Source organism: Lepidothrix coronata, unplaced genomic scaffold (assembly GCF_001604755.1).
Source record: "Lepidothrix coronata isolate B3197 unplaced genomic scaffold, Lepidothrix_coronata-1.0 Scaffold98, whole genome shotgun sequence".
NCBI lineage: Eukaryota > Metazoa > Chordata > Aves > Passeriformes > Pipridae > Lepidothrix > Lepidothrix coronata.
Genome location: NW_016690278.1, coordinates 2,334,375 through 2,347,831, shown reverse-complemented (window position 1 = coordinate 2,347,831; position 13,457 = coordinate 2,334,375). Strand labels below are relative to the sequence as shown.

At 43.6% G+C, this 13,457-nt stretch overlaps 1 protein-coding gene and 1 pseudogene across 1 annotated transcript; both read right to left on the bottom strand.

Moving 5' to 3' along the window:
- Nucleotides 1-305: 305 nt before the first annotated feature.
- Nucleotides 306-2,106, bottom strand: LOC108500987 (annotated as a pseudogene).
- Nucleotides 2,107-4,615: 2,509 nt separating this feature from the next.
- On the bottom strand, nucleotides 4,616-12,830 carry NIPSNAP3A (nipsnap homolog 3A). Its single transcript, XM_017822503.1, has 6 exons — nucleotides 11,631-12,830; nucleotides 11,299-11,500; nucleotides 7,470-7,631; nucleotides 6,196-6,345; nucleotides 5,726-5,812; nucleotides 4,616-5,614 (listed from the first exon to the last, which is right to left on the bottom strand). The coding sequence occupies exons 2-6, from the start codon at nucleotides 11,420-11,422 to the stop codon at nucleotides 5,538-5,540; spliced, it is 600 nt and encodes a 199-aa protein (XP_017677992.1). The 5' UTR covers nucleotides 11,423-11,500; nucleotides 11,631-12,830; the 3' UTR covers nucleotides 4,616-5,537.
- Between the last annotated feature and the right edge of the window lie 627 nt (nucleotides 12,831-13,457).

Sequence of the window (13,457 nt, the reverse complement as noted above, 5' to 3'; positions counted from 1 at the left end):
TCTTCCCAACGCACCCCAGGATCCAATTGCCCTTCTTGTCCCCCAGGACACACTGCTGGCTTAGGGACAGCTTGTCCACCAGAACCCCCAGGGCCTTCTTTGCAGAGCTGTTCTCCAGCAGATCAGCCCCAGGCTGTGCTGGTGCCTGGGGCTGCTCCTCCTCAGATGTAGATAAGCAAGAATAAGATGTATAAAGACAAGTGGTAGATTTATAACTGACCAGTTTACTATGGTGTTTCTAATAAGAAAAAAATACCCAAGCCAAACTTACTGCTCAAGGATGTTAGTTTTTTATGTAGACCTTTGTCTATAATTTGTCCTGTAGTATTATAAGGTAATTGCAGCTTATAAATCAGGTGGTAACATTTTATCTTCATTCTGCTGGAAGAGACCTTTCTCTTCACTGAAGTAATTAGTTTTGTCAACAATCCATTGAAGAGATCACTGAAGTCTTCACCAGTTACGTGATTCCAGTCCTTAACTGTAACATGTAATTCCTCTAAAAGAACACAGATAAAAAGTTTACTTTTCAAGACTAGAAAAGTCTGGTCCTCCTTTACTGTAGTTTCCATAAATTTCTGCCCCACTGATTTCAAATCCAGGGTTCTCTCTTTGGAATTGCTCCAGTGTAAGCTTCCTTTGCATCTGGTCCTGTACCCAAAGATCAGCAGCGTATTCATTTCTAACAGATGTCCGACAGTCTCCAGCATCTCTGTTCGTATCAGCTGCCTGTCTTCTAATGTCCATGTTCCTTCATCAGTTACTGTAGAGTCAGAAAGTTTACTCTGCAGCAGCTCCTGCCCTTGTGTGGCCAGCATGATGTCGCGGCTGCCCAGGCTGCAGCGCACGTCTTTGGCGCGCACCTCGATGAAAACCTCCTCCAGCATCTGGTACCAGTGGCCCCACAGCGTCCCACAGGGCACCGCCCCACCGCGCTCCTCGAACAGTGCCGATATGGGGCACAGCGGCTCCGGGGGGCACGGCTCGGCACACTTTACCTGCTCTTCAAGCCCTTTAAGGGGTACGAGGGGTCTCTCATCAAACTCACCTCCAGGCAGCCCGTGGGCTTTGTCAGCTTCGACAGCCGCTCCGAGGCAGAGGCAGTGAAGAACACTCTGAACGGCATCCGCTTCGACCCTGAGATCCCCCAGACGCTGTGGCTGGAGTTCGCCAAGGCCAACACCAAGATGGCCAAGAGCAAGCTGGTGGGCACCCCAAATCCCAGCACCCCCTTCCCCACCACCGTACCTCAGTTCATCGCCCAGGAGCCCTATGAGCTCACAGTGCCTGCACTTTACCCCAGTAGCCCCGAAGTGTGGGGGCCATACCCTCTGTACCCAGCGGAATTAGCACCTGCTCTGCCTCCTCCTGCTTTCACCTATCCCACTTCGCTGCACTGTCCCCCCAAGGGCTCCCCCTCCCTCCACCCCCCCCCCCTTTTTTTTCTTTTAATAATAATCACCGGTTTTATTATTAAAAAAATTACAATAGAAAAGTACCTTTAAACATATTTCCAAAAGCGGAGTAGACAATGTGGAAGTTTCTCTCCTCTCCCTGAGACAAGGTACAGGAAATAGTTTGTAAGCCGCAGGGACCGCCGCCCTCAGCCCCCCACAGCCCCCACCCCGCTGACGGATTTTTTTATTTTTTTTTTTAAACAGTATTACTTATGACTTTAAATATGTAGGTAGCATAATTAGGGATTAAAAACACTTTCAGTTGATCTCTGTAGCCACACTATTTCTTCACATTATGCCCCAATGCTATGCTCTCTTTCTATCTATTTGGTGGGTAGCTGCATTCATGATGGGGATGATGGAAGACTTCCTGAGGTGCAGGTTGATAGAAAACTTCTGTCTTCTTTAAGCTGACTTCCAGCCCAAAAAGCTCAGCAGCCTCTGCAAAGCAGGATGTTAAACACTGCAGAGCTGCTTCTGTGTGGGCAACAAGGGCGGCATCATCAGCATAGAGCAGCTCCTGGACAAGATGGTTTAAGGTCTTGGTGTGGGCCTTCAGTCACCTTAGGTTGAAAAGGCTTCCATCAGTACGGTATCGAATGTAGATCCCATCCTGATCATCGAAGTCTGCCGTGGCCCTTTGGACCATCCTGCTGAAAAAGACTGTGAATAGGGTTGGTGCGAGAACGCAGCCTTGTTTCACACCATTGGTTATTAGAAAGGGCTCAGAAAGTGCATTGCCATATCTGACTTGGCCGTGAGTCAAGGAGTGAGATGATCATTTAAAGGAACTTGGGGGGACGTCCTAAACACTCCAAAATCTGCCATAGACCTTTTCTGCCCATATCTGCACATAATTGAGTTTTTTCTGCTAGATTGATCCACCACTTGTTCTGGATGTCATGGAGTTTCTGCTGGAGCTTGCTGCATGCAAGACGAAAGGCTGCCTTTCTTATGTGACAGGATGGCAGTGCAAGGTGTGCTTTGTGAGCAGTTCTCTTCTTCCTCAACAATTCCTAGATCTCTTGATTGTTTTCATCAAACCAGTCCTTGTTCTTCTTGAAGGAGAACCCTAAGAATTCTTCAGAGGACTGCAGGATGCTATTTTTAATATGTTGCCAAAGTGTCTCAGGAGAGGGATCTATAGAATGATTTTTGAGCCTAGTTTGAAGATTTGCCTTAAATCTGTCTCTTACTGTGGCTGTTTGAAGATTGTTAACTTGGAGTCTCCTCTTTGGGATACGTTATACATGTGAGAACTGCTTCAGCAAAAATCCCCTTGGAGAACAAGATAGTTCGAAATAGTAGCACTGCAGTTCATCAATCAATTTTTCAAGTTTTATAAGGCCAGAATAATATTAGAGGGGAAATTATATAGTGAGAACAACGAATTCTTGTTCACATTGTACAACAGTCATGGGAAAGTATGCTTTCAGGGCCCCTTTGTCTTGCTTTTACATTCGGAAATGGTTCAGTAACGAGGTTTGAACCTAAGTGCAGTTCCTGGGCTATTCCTTTGTCATGTCTCTGCCTTAAACACCCACACAGTTTCTGCACTAGTTCTTGATGCTACTCCATGAATCAATCATGGACCATTTTCTTCTGTGAATGTTCCTAGCAGCCCAGCAAACAATGAAGAGGCTGGCACGAGCCTGAAGAAAGGTTGATGACCTATTTCCAAGTACACTTGGTAACACTGACCAAGTCAACATTTTTAAAACACAGTTAAACCAAGTTCCCAGTCCCTCCATGTCCTGTCTTGAGGTAAAGTTAGAGCTTACTCCAGGCTCTGCAGAAGTGCCTTTTGCATACCTTTTTTTTTTTTTTTTTAATCTGTATAATACATTGCTAAGGGGATTGAGAAAGGAGTGTAAAGGGGATCGGTATACCTCACTTAAAACATACTTTGTTGTTACCTTTATAGCATCACTCTATGGGGATGAGTACAGGGTGATGAACACATCAGACTTCCAGGTGTGGAAACAGCTGAGTTACAGCCATTGCTCCATAACAGGCTGCAAGTATGTTGCAGTATCATTGAAACAAGTAGCATGTACTGGATGCTTACCACTGCTAAAAACCACTGTTATGAATCAGCATCAAGTCGCTGAAGTGAAGGGCTTAAGTTTTACACTGCACCAAACTAGTGCATGTAGAACTAGAACGAGTTCTAGGAGGATTTGGATTTGGTCCTGAAAGGGCTGTGGTTTGCTCTTGGTAGCTGCTCATTTAAATTATTAATTTATCAGGAAACAACACTTATGTCATCCTCTTTCCTTAGCCAAACAAAAAGATTCTTGATTCCTGTTGCCCTGTGATTGTCATGCTTTAAGGGTCTGCTATCTGTGCTAAAACGTTACAGTGGATATTAACCAAACTATTTCACAGCTCTGATCTGCCTTGTTTGTACTGAACAGACAGCATAATGCAACACTGGCATGAAGATTTGTCGTGAAGTTCAGACAGCCACTAATTTACTCGTTCAAGTATGTGATGGGGAAAAAAATCACTCTAGAGACACACGCAGTATATGAACCACTCTTGATAATGAAACTGCACTGAGGTGTTAACTTATTTTAAACTGCAGTACTATTGACATGTTGCATCCCTCTTTGTAGTACATTTGTATTTCAGTAAGGAGTTGTTGGATTTTCCCCTTGGTTAAACCACCACTTTGTGCTTATCTTTCCCTCCTGAATTATAGTTGGCCCTTCGTTCCAAGCACTTTATGCTATCTGTAATGGGATCTATTTTTGCACTGGAATATCTGTTAACTTTGCAAAAATCTAGAGAGATTTCACAACTGAAATTTCTAAGTTAAATCCTAAAGTGGACATTTTCATTAAAAGCAAAAAAAAAAAGTATATATATTTGTATTTGCTAATATCTGTTATGTGAAGTATTAAAAGGCACTCTGCCTTGTATTAAGTAAAAAATAAAGCTGTTTTAGCACCATTGGTCTTCACAAGTGTCATTTTTACATTTGTTCTTTTGTGGAGCACGGGTTTTCTTTTGTTGTGAATTTGGATGCATAACATTCCAGTATCTCTACAACTTAGCATGGAGTACATACTATTCAGGCAAGCAAGGTGGTACAAGATGTGAAAGGTACATGCTTTAAGCTTCTAAACTTAGTAAATAAAGAGGTCTCTAGCAAGTCATGAAAACAGTGTTTGGTTTATTTGTCAAATCCAGCTGCAGAGCATAACAAATTTCTCTGGATGTTTAAATCCCAACTCAAGTACCTGTCTCTGAATTTTCATTACAGAGATGTAAGTTGTACTTTGGACATAAGCATAATTGCCTATGGCTGTTTTACAGTGCTTTCTGTGAGATCTTAATGCACTTTAAGCAAGCAATAATCATTAGGCGAACTGCACAAAGATACCTCAGTAGAGATATTAAATCAATTGCTCGTTGCAGGTCTGTGATGAATGTGTGGAACAGACTCCCAAGTGCTCTGCAGTTTATAGTTAGTACCTATAAATTGCAGAAGAGGGTGCTCCACACCACCTGACCAGCTCCACTGTAGCACCCAAGTCCAAGTCCAGCTACGTCGATGTTTTACTTTGCTCAGAATTAATAGAGTATCCCAATGAGATGTCTGATTAAAACTTAACTGGGTAAGGTATATGTGGGAGCATTCCTTCTTAAAACAGTATGGAATAACCACGATGTGATAATTATAAGAGGCACCAAAATATGTTAGCAAAGTGATACCACCCCTGACTGCAGTGTTGGAAAAGAACACTTAACTTAGTAGGTTTGATAAGGGATCTAGCTATTTGAAAAAGTATTAAGAACTTAGGGGTTAAAATTAAAGACTGGTGAAGTGTGGTTCACGTCATGTGTGATACAGCTCAAGTTCTCTTTCCTGGAGAGGTAGGAACAACATCATAAACTTCTTTTTAACAACTGATAGCAGCATGCTGATTTACACTGCTAGTGATCAGGATTTTGCATCCATTTTTGGGTCAACTGAAGAACAGCTCAGTTCACTGGGTATGGGGATCCATGTCACTTGCAGACAGCACTTCCATCTTGTCTCTTTTGCCATCAGTTACACCCTTTAGAAGAAGGTTATTTCAGCGGTGAGCACTGCAGAGGAATCAGGAGTGCATTTTGCTGGGACTCCAAGAACCTGACGCTGTCTCGCACTGAAATTAAATGCATGTTTAATTAAAACATAACTTCCAATGAGAAGTAATATTTTTCTCAGCATGCATGCAGGTAACATGAGTGAGTTCTCTGGATGCATCATCTCTTACCAGCTGCTACGACTCTGGCATCTTCATGGGCTCTGTGTCTTCCTGCTGCTCGGTTATCTGGGCTCTCATTCCACCACAACACATGGACTGAGAAAGTACAAATAAAGTCAGCTGAATACTGTTATGCTGCAATACAGCATGCACTGTAAGTCCTAGCAATCTGCCTTCATCTGTTAAAAGCCTTGCAGTTAGCAGAAAGAATTCTCCAGGCAAGTCAGTGGTGGGATGATCCTTTACTGAGCTTTTACACAGTTTGACTTTAACATCAGATCTGAGAGACTTTTAAGACTGTGGCAACGAGCTTAAGCCTATTAACCCAACAAACAAAGCTGGGTTCAAGGACTGTTTACAGGACTTTAGTGATCCACACCGTTTTCAGCAAGCTGGCCAATCCTGATGCAAGACCAGGGCTTGCCCCTCATCCTCTGCCCCTTCCCCTGCCAAAGTCTGTATCAGAAATCGAGTAGTACCTCTGTTAAGTAATCCATATTCTGTATGGAAAACACCAATCAGCTTGGTATAGCCTGTGTTGATGTGAGCATTGATTGCAGCTCGAAATGCTTCACCCCACAACGCTGGCCCACCAGGCTTCATCTGGAAAGTAACCCATTCATATACCCCTAGAAGAGAAGGCAAACACCACCACAGGGAAGGAAATACAAATTAATATGTCAGTTCTGGAACAGTGTGTTATGGCCATGATGTATTTATTGTGAAATGAGTACTGCATTTCCCTGCCATTTGGGGTCAGCAGGAGACTGCCCGTTCATGCCAGCACCCGGTGCAAATTTTCAGTGTTGCCTGGAAATTTTGGGAGATTCAGACTACTTTGCAGAAATCACAAGTGCTCATACCTGTCTTCTTTCCATTCAGGTAGTTACTTCAGATCACAATTGCTGACACTATAATACAAAGCCAGACACTTGCTATATGTCTGGTCTCATTCTCCAGCAATGGGCTGGAGATGGACTACAACAGGAACAAAGCATCTGAAAAGTCATCTCTCCAGATTTAGGAGAAAACTGGACTGCTTTCAGATTCAACTATAACAGCATAAAATTCAGAATCCTGGGGAAATAAAGAACGAAGATTACTGTATGTATGCACATGCTGAGGGCTGAAGAAAGGCCTGTTCCATGCCACTTCATGCAACAAATTCTACAAATGTTCGTAAGCTTGGGAATAGCTTTTGCTACAGAGAGAGTTAGAATACAGAAGGACAGGAATTTGACACCTAACCTATGACTGTAACAAAGTATGGTTGACTTGCATGTATCTTTAAAAGGTAGGGATTTTTTTTTAAACTATTATGCAAAAGAATCAAAACAATCGGTAACAAAGCAAATTGATAAAAGAGAAGAATCTCTGTGAAAGAGAGCAATCATTATTCCCAGCATCTCCAGGAAATCCCCTCTCACTGATGGATAGACAAAGGAAGTCTGGGATGACTGCTCTGACCACCACTATGGCACTGCCATTTTGCACGTCCATTTAGCAATTCACAACCCTGACCATCAGCAACCTTAACTACCAAGGCTTTAGTCAGTTCTTGATGTAAGTTAGTGTAAAATCCTTCTTAAAAACTCTGTCCCTTGTCTGTGTTATGTCACCTTTTTCACATGGGTGCACGTACGTGCCTTTGTTACATAAGGGGTTATAAAACCAGGCAACAGCTGGTTTAAATGTTAAACCATTTTTTGTTACTATCGGTAACTTTAATCACCAGAAGAAAAGATAAGCTCACCCCCCTCTTTTGGAGGCTTTCCAAGTTGACACCAAGGTACCAGATAAGCGATCTCATTGTGCTGCTTCTCCAGCAAGGGGAGGATTGCAGACGTAAGTTTTCCCTGCCAGTCTTTGTCACTGGCTAGTGCTTGCCGGACTGCTGTTCTGTGGGCAAAATTATCTGTAAGAAAGCAAAAGAAAACCCTAGAAAAAAATGCATTTAATGTCACATTAGACTCAATCAAAATTACAAGAAGGCAAGCTGCACTTATCTAATTTCGAAACTGGTATTTTTAAACAGAATATTAGCTTGAAGCAGATGTGGTAAAGTTTCCTTTAAATTCTGAAAAAAAAACACCTTTAAATTCTGCTTTACGTCTCAGACTAAAATGGTTTCAAGCCAAGAAAGTTTACAACACAGTTAAAATCTGCTAACGAATTTTACAGTTAAAGGACATTTACATATGGCATCCACAGGCACTACTGGATGTGGCAACAGTTACCAAGGATAAGTAGATTCAGAGAAAGCACAGTGGATAAGGAAGCGAAGTGGAAAAAAAAATTCAAGATAAATAATAGCCTACTAAGAAAAAAAATTAATAAAAGTATGGGTTTTTTGCTTATATAAAGTGACATTAAAAGTGTAGAAGGAATGTTTGTGTGTTCAGCTACGTAAAAAGTTGTTAAATCCCCAAAAGCTAAACCTTTTCTTCTTTTTATTCTTAATTAAAACCAAAACTACTTAATTAAGAGTGTCTGAATTTCAACTGGTTAGTCTGCAGTAGCATCTTAAAGAATATATTTATGCAGACAGCTTCCAATACTATGCAAGAAAAATCCAGCAACTGAAAAGGGGAAGGAAGAACCTTAAGAAATATCAGTATTTTGAGACTAAGAGGTAAATATAGTAATTACTTTTAACTACTAAAAAGGTATAAGCAGGGGTTTGATGAATCAAGGAGAAAGGATGTTGTAACTTAGACATGTAAAACACTGTTACGAAACAAATAAAAAGTACAGGTTTTTCCTTTGTTTTGCACTTTAAAAGTTTCTCACAGATTATTTTTTTTTTTTAGTTTAGAGATAATAACAATAGCCAAGGCTAAAAAGTTCTGAGAAGCAGGACAATTTATTCATCATAGATGCAGGTGAACTCAAAATATTCCTGTTGACAGATGCATGCCCTCTTTGGAAGAAAGGGGAGACATGGCTGCCTGGTCATGACAAAGAACTGAGGTCCTCAGTGACCTTTTTTTGCCTTGGTCTGCAGTGGCAAGTGCTCCAGCCAGACCACCCAGGTCACAGAAGGCAAAGGCAGGGACTGGGAGAACAAAGAACCACCCACTGTAGGAAAAGATCAGGTGTGAGACCATTTAAGGAACCTGAAGGCACACAAGCCCATGGGACTCAATAAGATGTATCCGTCGGTTCTGAGGGAACCGGCAGCAGAAGTGGCTAAGCCACTATCCATCATGTTTGAGAAGTTATGGCAGTCCATTTTTAAAAAAGGACATAAGGAAGACCTGCCAAACTACAGCCTGGTCAGTTTCACTCACCTTTGTGCCTGGGAAGGTCATGGAGCAGACCCTTCTAGAAACTACGCTAAGGGACATGGAAAACAAGGAGGTGACTGGTGACAGCCAGCATGGTTTCACTAAAGGCAAATCATGCCTGACAAACTTGGTGTTTGGCCTTCTGTCATAGGGTTACAGCACTGGCGGATGAGGGAAGAGTGACTGACACTACCTACCTGGACTTGTGCAGAGCATTTTACACCGTCCCATACAACATCCTACTCTCTAAACTGTAGAGGCACGGATCTGATGGACAGACCACTCAGTGGATAAGGAATTGGCTGGATGGTCGCACTCAAAGACCTGCAATCAACAGCTCAATGTCCAAGTGGTGCCCCTCAGGGCTCAGTACTGGGACCAGTGCTGTTTAACATCTTCCATGGATGCAGGAATCGAGTGCACCCTCGGCAAGTTTGCTGATGACACCAAGCTGTGTGGTGCAGTCAACCTGTTGGAGGGAAGGGATGCCACACAGGGAACTGGACAGGCTTGAGAGCTGAGCCTGTGAAAACCTCATGAAGTTCAACAAGGCAAAGTGCAAGGTCACACATGTGGGTTTAAGCAATCCCAGTTACAGGATCAGGCCAGGACTGAGAGCAACCCTGAGGAGAAGGACTTGGGGGTGGTAGTGGATGAGAAGTTCAATGTGAATGTGCACTTGCAGCCCAGGAAGCCAATCACATCCCGGGCTCCAGCAAAAGCAGCATGGCCAGCAGGTTGAGGGAGGTGATTCTGCCCCCAGCATAAGAGGGATATGGACCTGTTGGAGCAACTCCAGAGGAGGAGGCCAGAAAAATGATCCAAGTGCTGAAACATCTATCCTATGAAGACAGGCTGAGAGAGCTGTTCAGCCTGGAAAAGAGAAGGCTCCAGAGGCACCTTAGAGCAGCTTTCCAGTACCTGAAGGGAGCATACAAGACAGCTGGAGAGGAACTTTTTACAAGGGACAACTTTTTACAGGGGACAACTTTCTACAGGACAAGAGGAAATGGCTTTAAACTGAAAGAGAGTAGATTTAGAATCATAGAATGGTTTGGGTTGGAAGGGACCTTAAAGATCATCTAGTTCCAACTCCCCTGTCATGGGTAGGGACACCTTTCATCAGACCAGGTTGCTCAGACCTCCATCCAACCAGGCCTTGAACACCTCCAGGGATTAGGCAAAATTTAGATTAGATATAATGAAGAAATTCTTCACTCTGAGAGTGGCGAGACACTGGAACAGGTTGCCCAGAGAAGCTGTGGATGCCCCATCCCTGGAAGTGTTCAAGGCCAGGTTGGATGGGGTCCTGAGCAACATGACTGAGAGAAAGGTGTCCCTGGCGATGGCAGGGAGGTTGGAACTATATGATCTTTAAGGTCCTCTCTAATCCAAACTATTCTATGAGTCTATGATTTTATGACTCACCCTTCCAAAACAAAAGAGGCAATCCTTTACTCTAAACAGGTACTGTGAACATGCTGGACTTTGATGAGCACACTGTCTCAATAAGCAGATATACCCTGGACTACAGCTGGTATCCAAGGAAATGATATTGGTGTGCCTTCCCACCTCTCCATTATCCAAGTACCAACTTCCTTTGGTCTCCACAAAAAGCATGGCCAGTGCACCTGGTTTCTGGCGTAAGTGTAGCTTTTTTTGGCTCACCTGCACCTTTCATGTCAGCACCAACTCCAACAACATAAAAAAGTTGATTATACTGCAAAAAACCTATTGTTACCAAGGCTAAAGCTGCAAGAAAACACTGTGTGCTTGAGAAGTCAGAACTGGTTGTCTTCCTATCTCAGCGTAGGCCAATTGCAGAAGGAGTTTAAGCATGCAAACTGCGCGCTCACTGTTTTAAGGAAGCTAAAATTTGAGAAGAATTACACCGAGCGAAAATCTGTGAACAATTATACACACATACGAACACACATAGAGTGCATATATGTGCATATTTCCTTTTTCTCCATTCATTTTGAAATTCTGAAGGCATTTGTGGAGCTGGCCACAAGTTAAAAATATTTACCATGAACAAAACACTCTACCATTCTTCCTCTATTATAACTGTTTTGAGCAGAGACTGCTGCTTTAGAACATTTCTAACTCTCTCATCCCAGCATGTCAAAGTTGTCCTGACAGGCTCTGAAGTTGTTCTTTTCACTAATCAGTACAGGAGCGATTTTTGGGGGGCACCTGTTACAGTCAGAGCAACAAATAAAAGCCAGCACCTTCTTGCCTATGAGACAGGGAACACACAGAGAGCAGAGCAGTGCAAAGGGTTGCTGGTCATACCGTACTTCCAAATGTGGAACACCTTATTCATCGCTCCCAGCTCCGTGTACCAGAATCCCACTAGCTCTGAGTGAGTCGTACGAAAGTGAATGTACTTGTTGATCATTTCCAAAAACTCCTTCATCTTCGATGGCTTAATATCATATGTGCGAATTTCGTAGAAAATGCTGGTATCTTGTCTGGGCCCTGTAGCAAGGAGTGCCTGAAAGAAAACAGCCAGAAAAATAAGTAAAACTAATTATCAAGCCAGAAAGTTGTCTTCTAATTTTTTTTTTAATTAGTGAGATGCTATAGAAGGATTTTTTACTGCAAGCTGGGAGAGGGGTACTTACTTCATGATGTCCAATTCCAAAAAGTTTCTTGCGACATTTTTCTTTGGAAATAGTTCCCACGTGCTTTATTTGCTGCCACTCCTTTCAGCAGTGCAACAGACTGTGATGTGCCTCTTATTTGTTGCACTTAATTGTTTAATTATTAGCTTATAGCAAAGCAGCATTTTCCTCTTCTCAATCCCTTCCTCAGGAAGTCAGTAGCAAAGAGTCAAAGCAATAAAAAGATATTTGACTAAACACATTATTCAAAAGCAAGGCTGCCAAGATGCCACCAAAGCAGGAGCAACGTCAACATCTGCCTTTGTTGCCCTTACCTAACCAGCTCACACCACTGCACTGTGTTTTCTAATTACAATCTTATATCAGTATTAGCAGATTACATATTGTTGGCAAAAGAAAGAAAAAGATACAAACACTTGGGGAAAGAGTGATTCCTTCCAACACAAGCTTTCTTAAGTCTGCATCCTACCCTCTTACTGGCTTCTTCCCAAGGGCTGGTCAAGAACAGTTCTTCTACTCATGTAACATAAAACACTTTGAAGGTCCCAGACTAAGTGTACTTTTGCAACTGTCTCAATAACCTGGAACGTTCCACTCACCTTAGAAATAAAACTTGAAAAAAGAAGGCCAAAACACATCTCTGGCCTTAGCCCATATTTGCACAGAGGTGGCTGCAGGATGGATTTTGGACATGTCTTATTTCACGAGCATCTGCAGGCATGCATACCATACAGCTCAAGCAACAGAACAGAACCCTATAGGTTGGAAATGACCTCTAGGATCCTTTTATCTACCATTAACCCAAGAGCGCCATGTCCACCACTAAACCACATCCTCAAGTGCCATACCCACCTGTTTTTTGAACACTTCCAGGGATGGTGGAAACACTTCCCTGGATAGCCTGTTCTGATGCTTTACAAACCCTTACAGTGAAGAAATTTTCCTAATTTCCAATCTAAACATTCCCTGGCACAACCTCTTGCCACTTCCTCACATCCTGTTAGTTGTTACCTGGGAGAAGAGCCCTACCCTCACCTGGCTACGCTCTCCTTTCAGGTAGTTGAATACAGACGGCCAAGACCAAAGGTTCTTGTTCCCCAATGGCCCTCTGCAGCATGACACATCTATTATTGGTTCCCGTGTGTCACAACTCCTTGGAGCCATTATAAACCCCCTCAGGATCCTGACTGAGCAGTGAGCCTGCAGCAGTGACCCATCCCACGTTGGATTTCTGCAGAAGAGAAGCCTCAATGCTTTCTGCCGCTCAAGTAGATGCTGGGGGGCTGGAGGACCAGCTCTGTCCAGAGAAGGGCAATGAAGCTGGTGAAGCGTCTGAGGCACAGGTCCTGTGAGGAGCAGCTGAGGGAGCTGGGGGGGGTTCAGCCCGGAGAAGAGGCAGCTCAGGGGTGACCTTACTGCTGTCTACAACCACCTGAGAGGAGGCTGCAGACAGGTGGGGGTCGGCCTCTTCTCCCAGGCAACCAGCGACAGGACAAGAGGGCACGGTCTTAAGATGTGTCATGGGAGGTTTAGGTTGGACATTAGGAAGAAGTTCCCCACAGAAAAGGTGATTAGACACTGGAATGGGCTGCCCAGGGAGGTGCTGGAGTCACTGCCCCTGGAGGTGTTTAAGGAAAGACTGGACGTGGGGCTGAGTGCTGCGGTCTGGCTGACACGAACGATCGTGTTCGGTCACAGGTTGTGGACTCGACGATCTGGGAGGTCTTTTTTTTTTTTCCCCCAACTTAAAATGACTCCGATTCTCCCGCCCAAACGACGTGCCACAGCCGGCCCGAGTGGATGTCGCGACAGCGGCAGCGCGAGACC

Bases quoted from the DNA above. Each gene is read 5' to 3' on its own strand.
- NIPSNAP3A (XM_017822503.1), bottom strand. From the start codon at position 11,422: ATGAAGGAGTTTTTGGAAATGATCAACAAGTACATTCACTTTCGTACG. The intron at 7,632-11,298 runs GTATGACCAGCA...GCTTTCTTACAG, and splicing joins GTTCCACATTTGGAAGTACG to ATAATTTTGCCCACAGAACA. The intron at 5,813-6,195 runs GTACTACTCGAT...GTACTTTCTCAG, and splicing joins ATATGGATTACTTAACAGAG to TCCATGTGTTGTGGTGGAAT.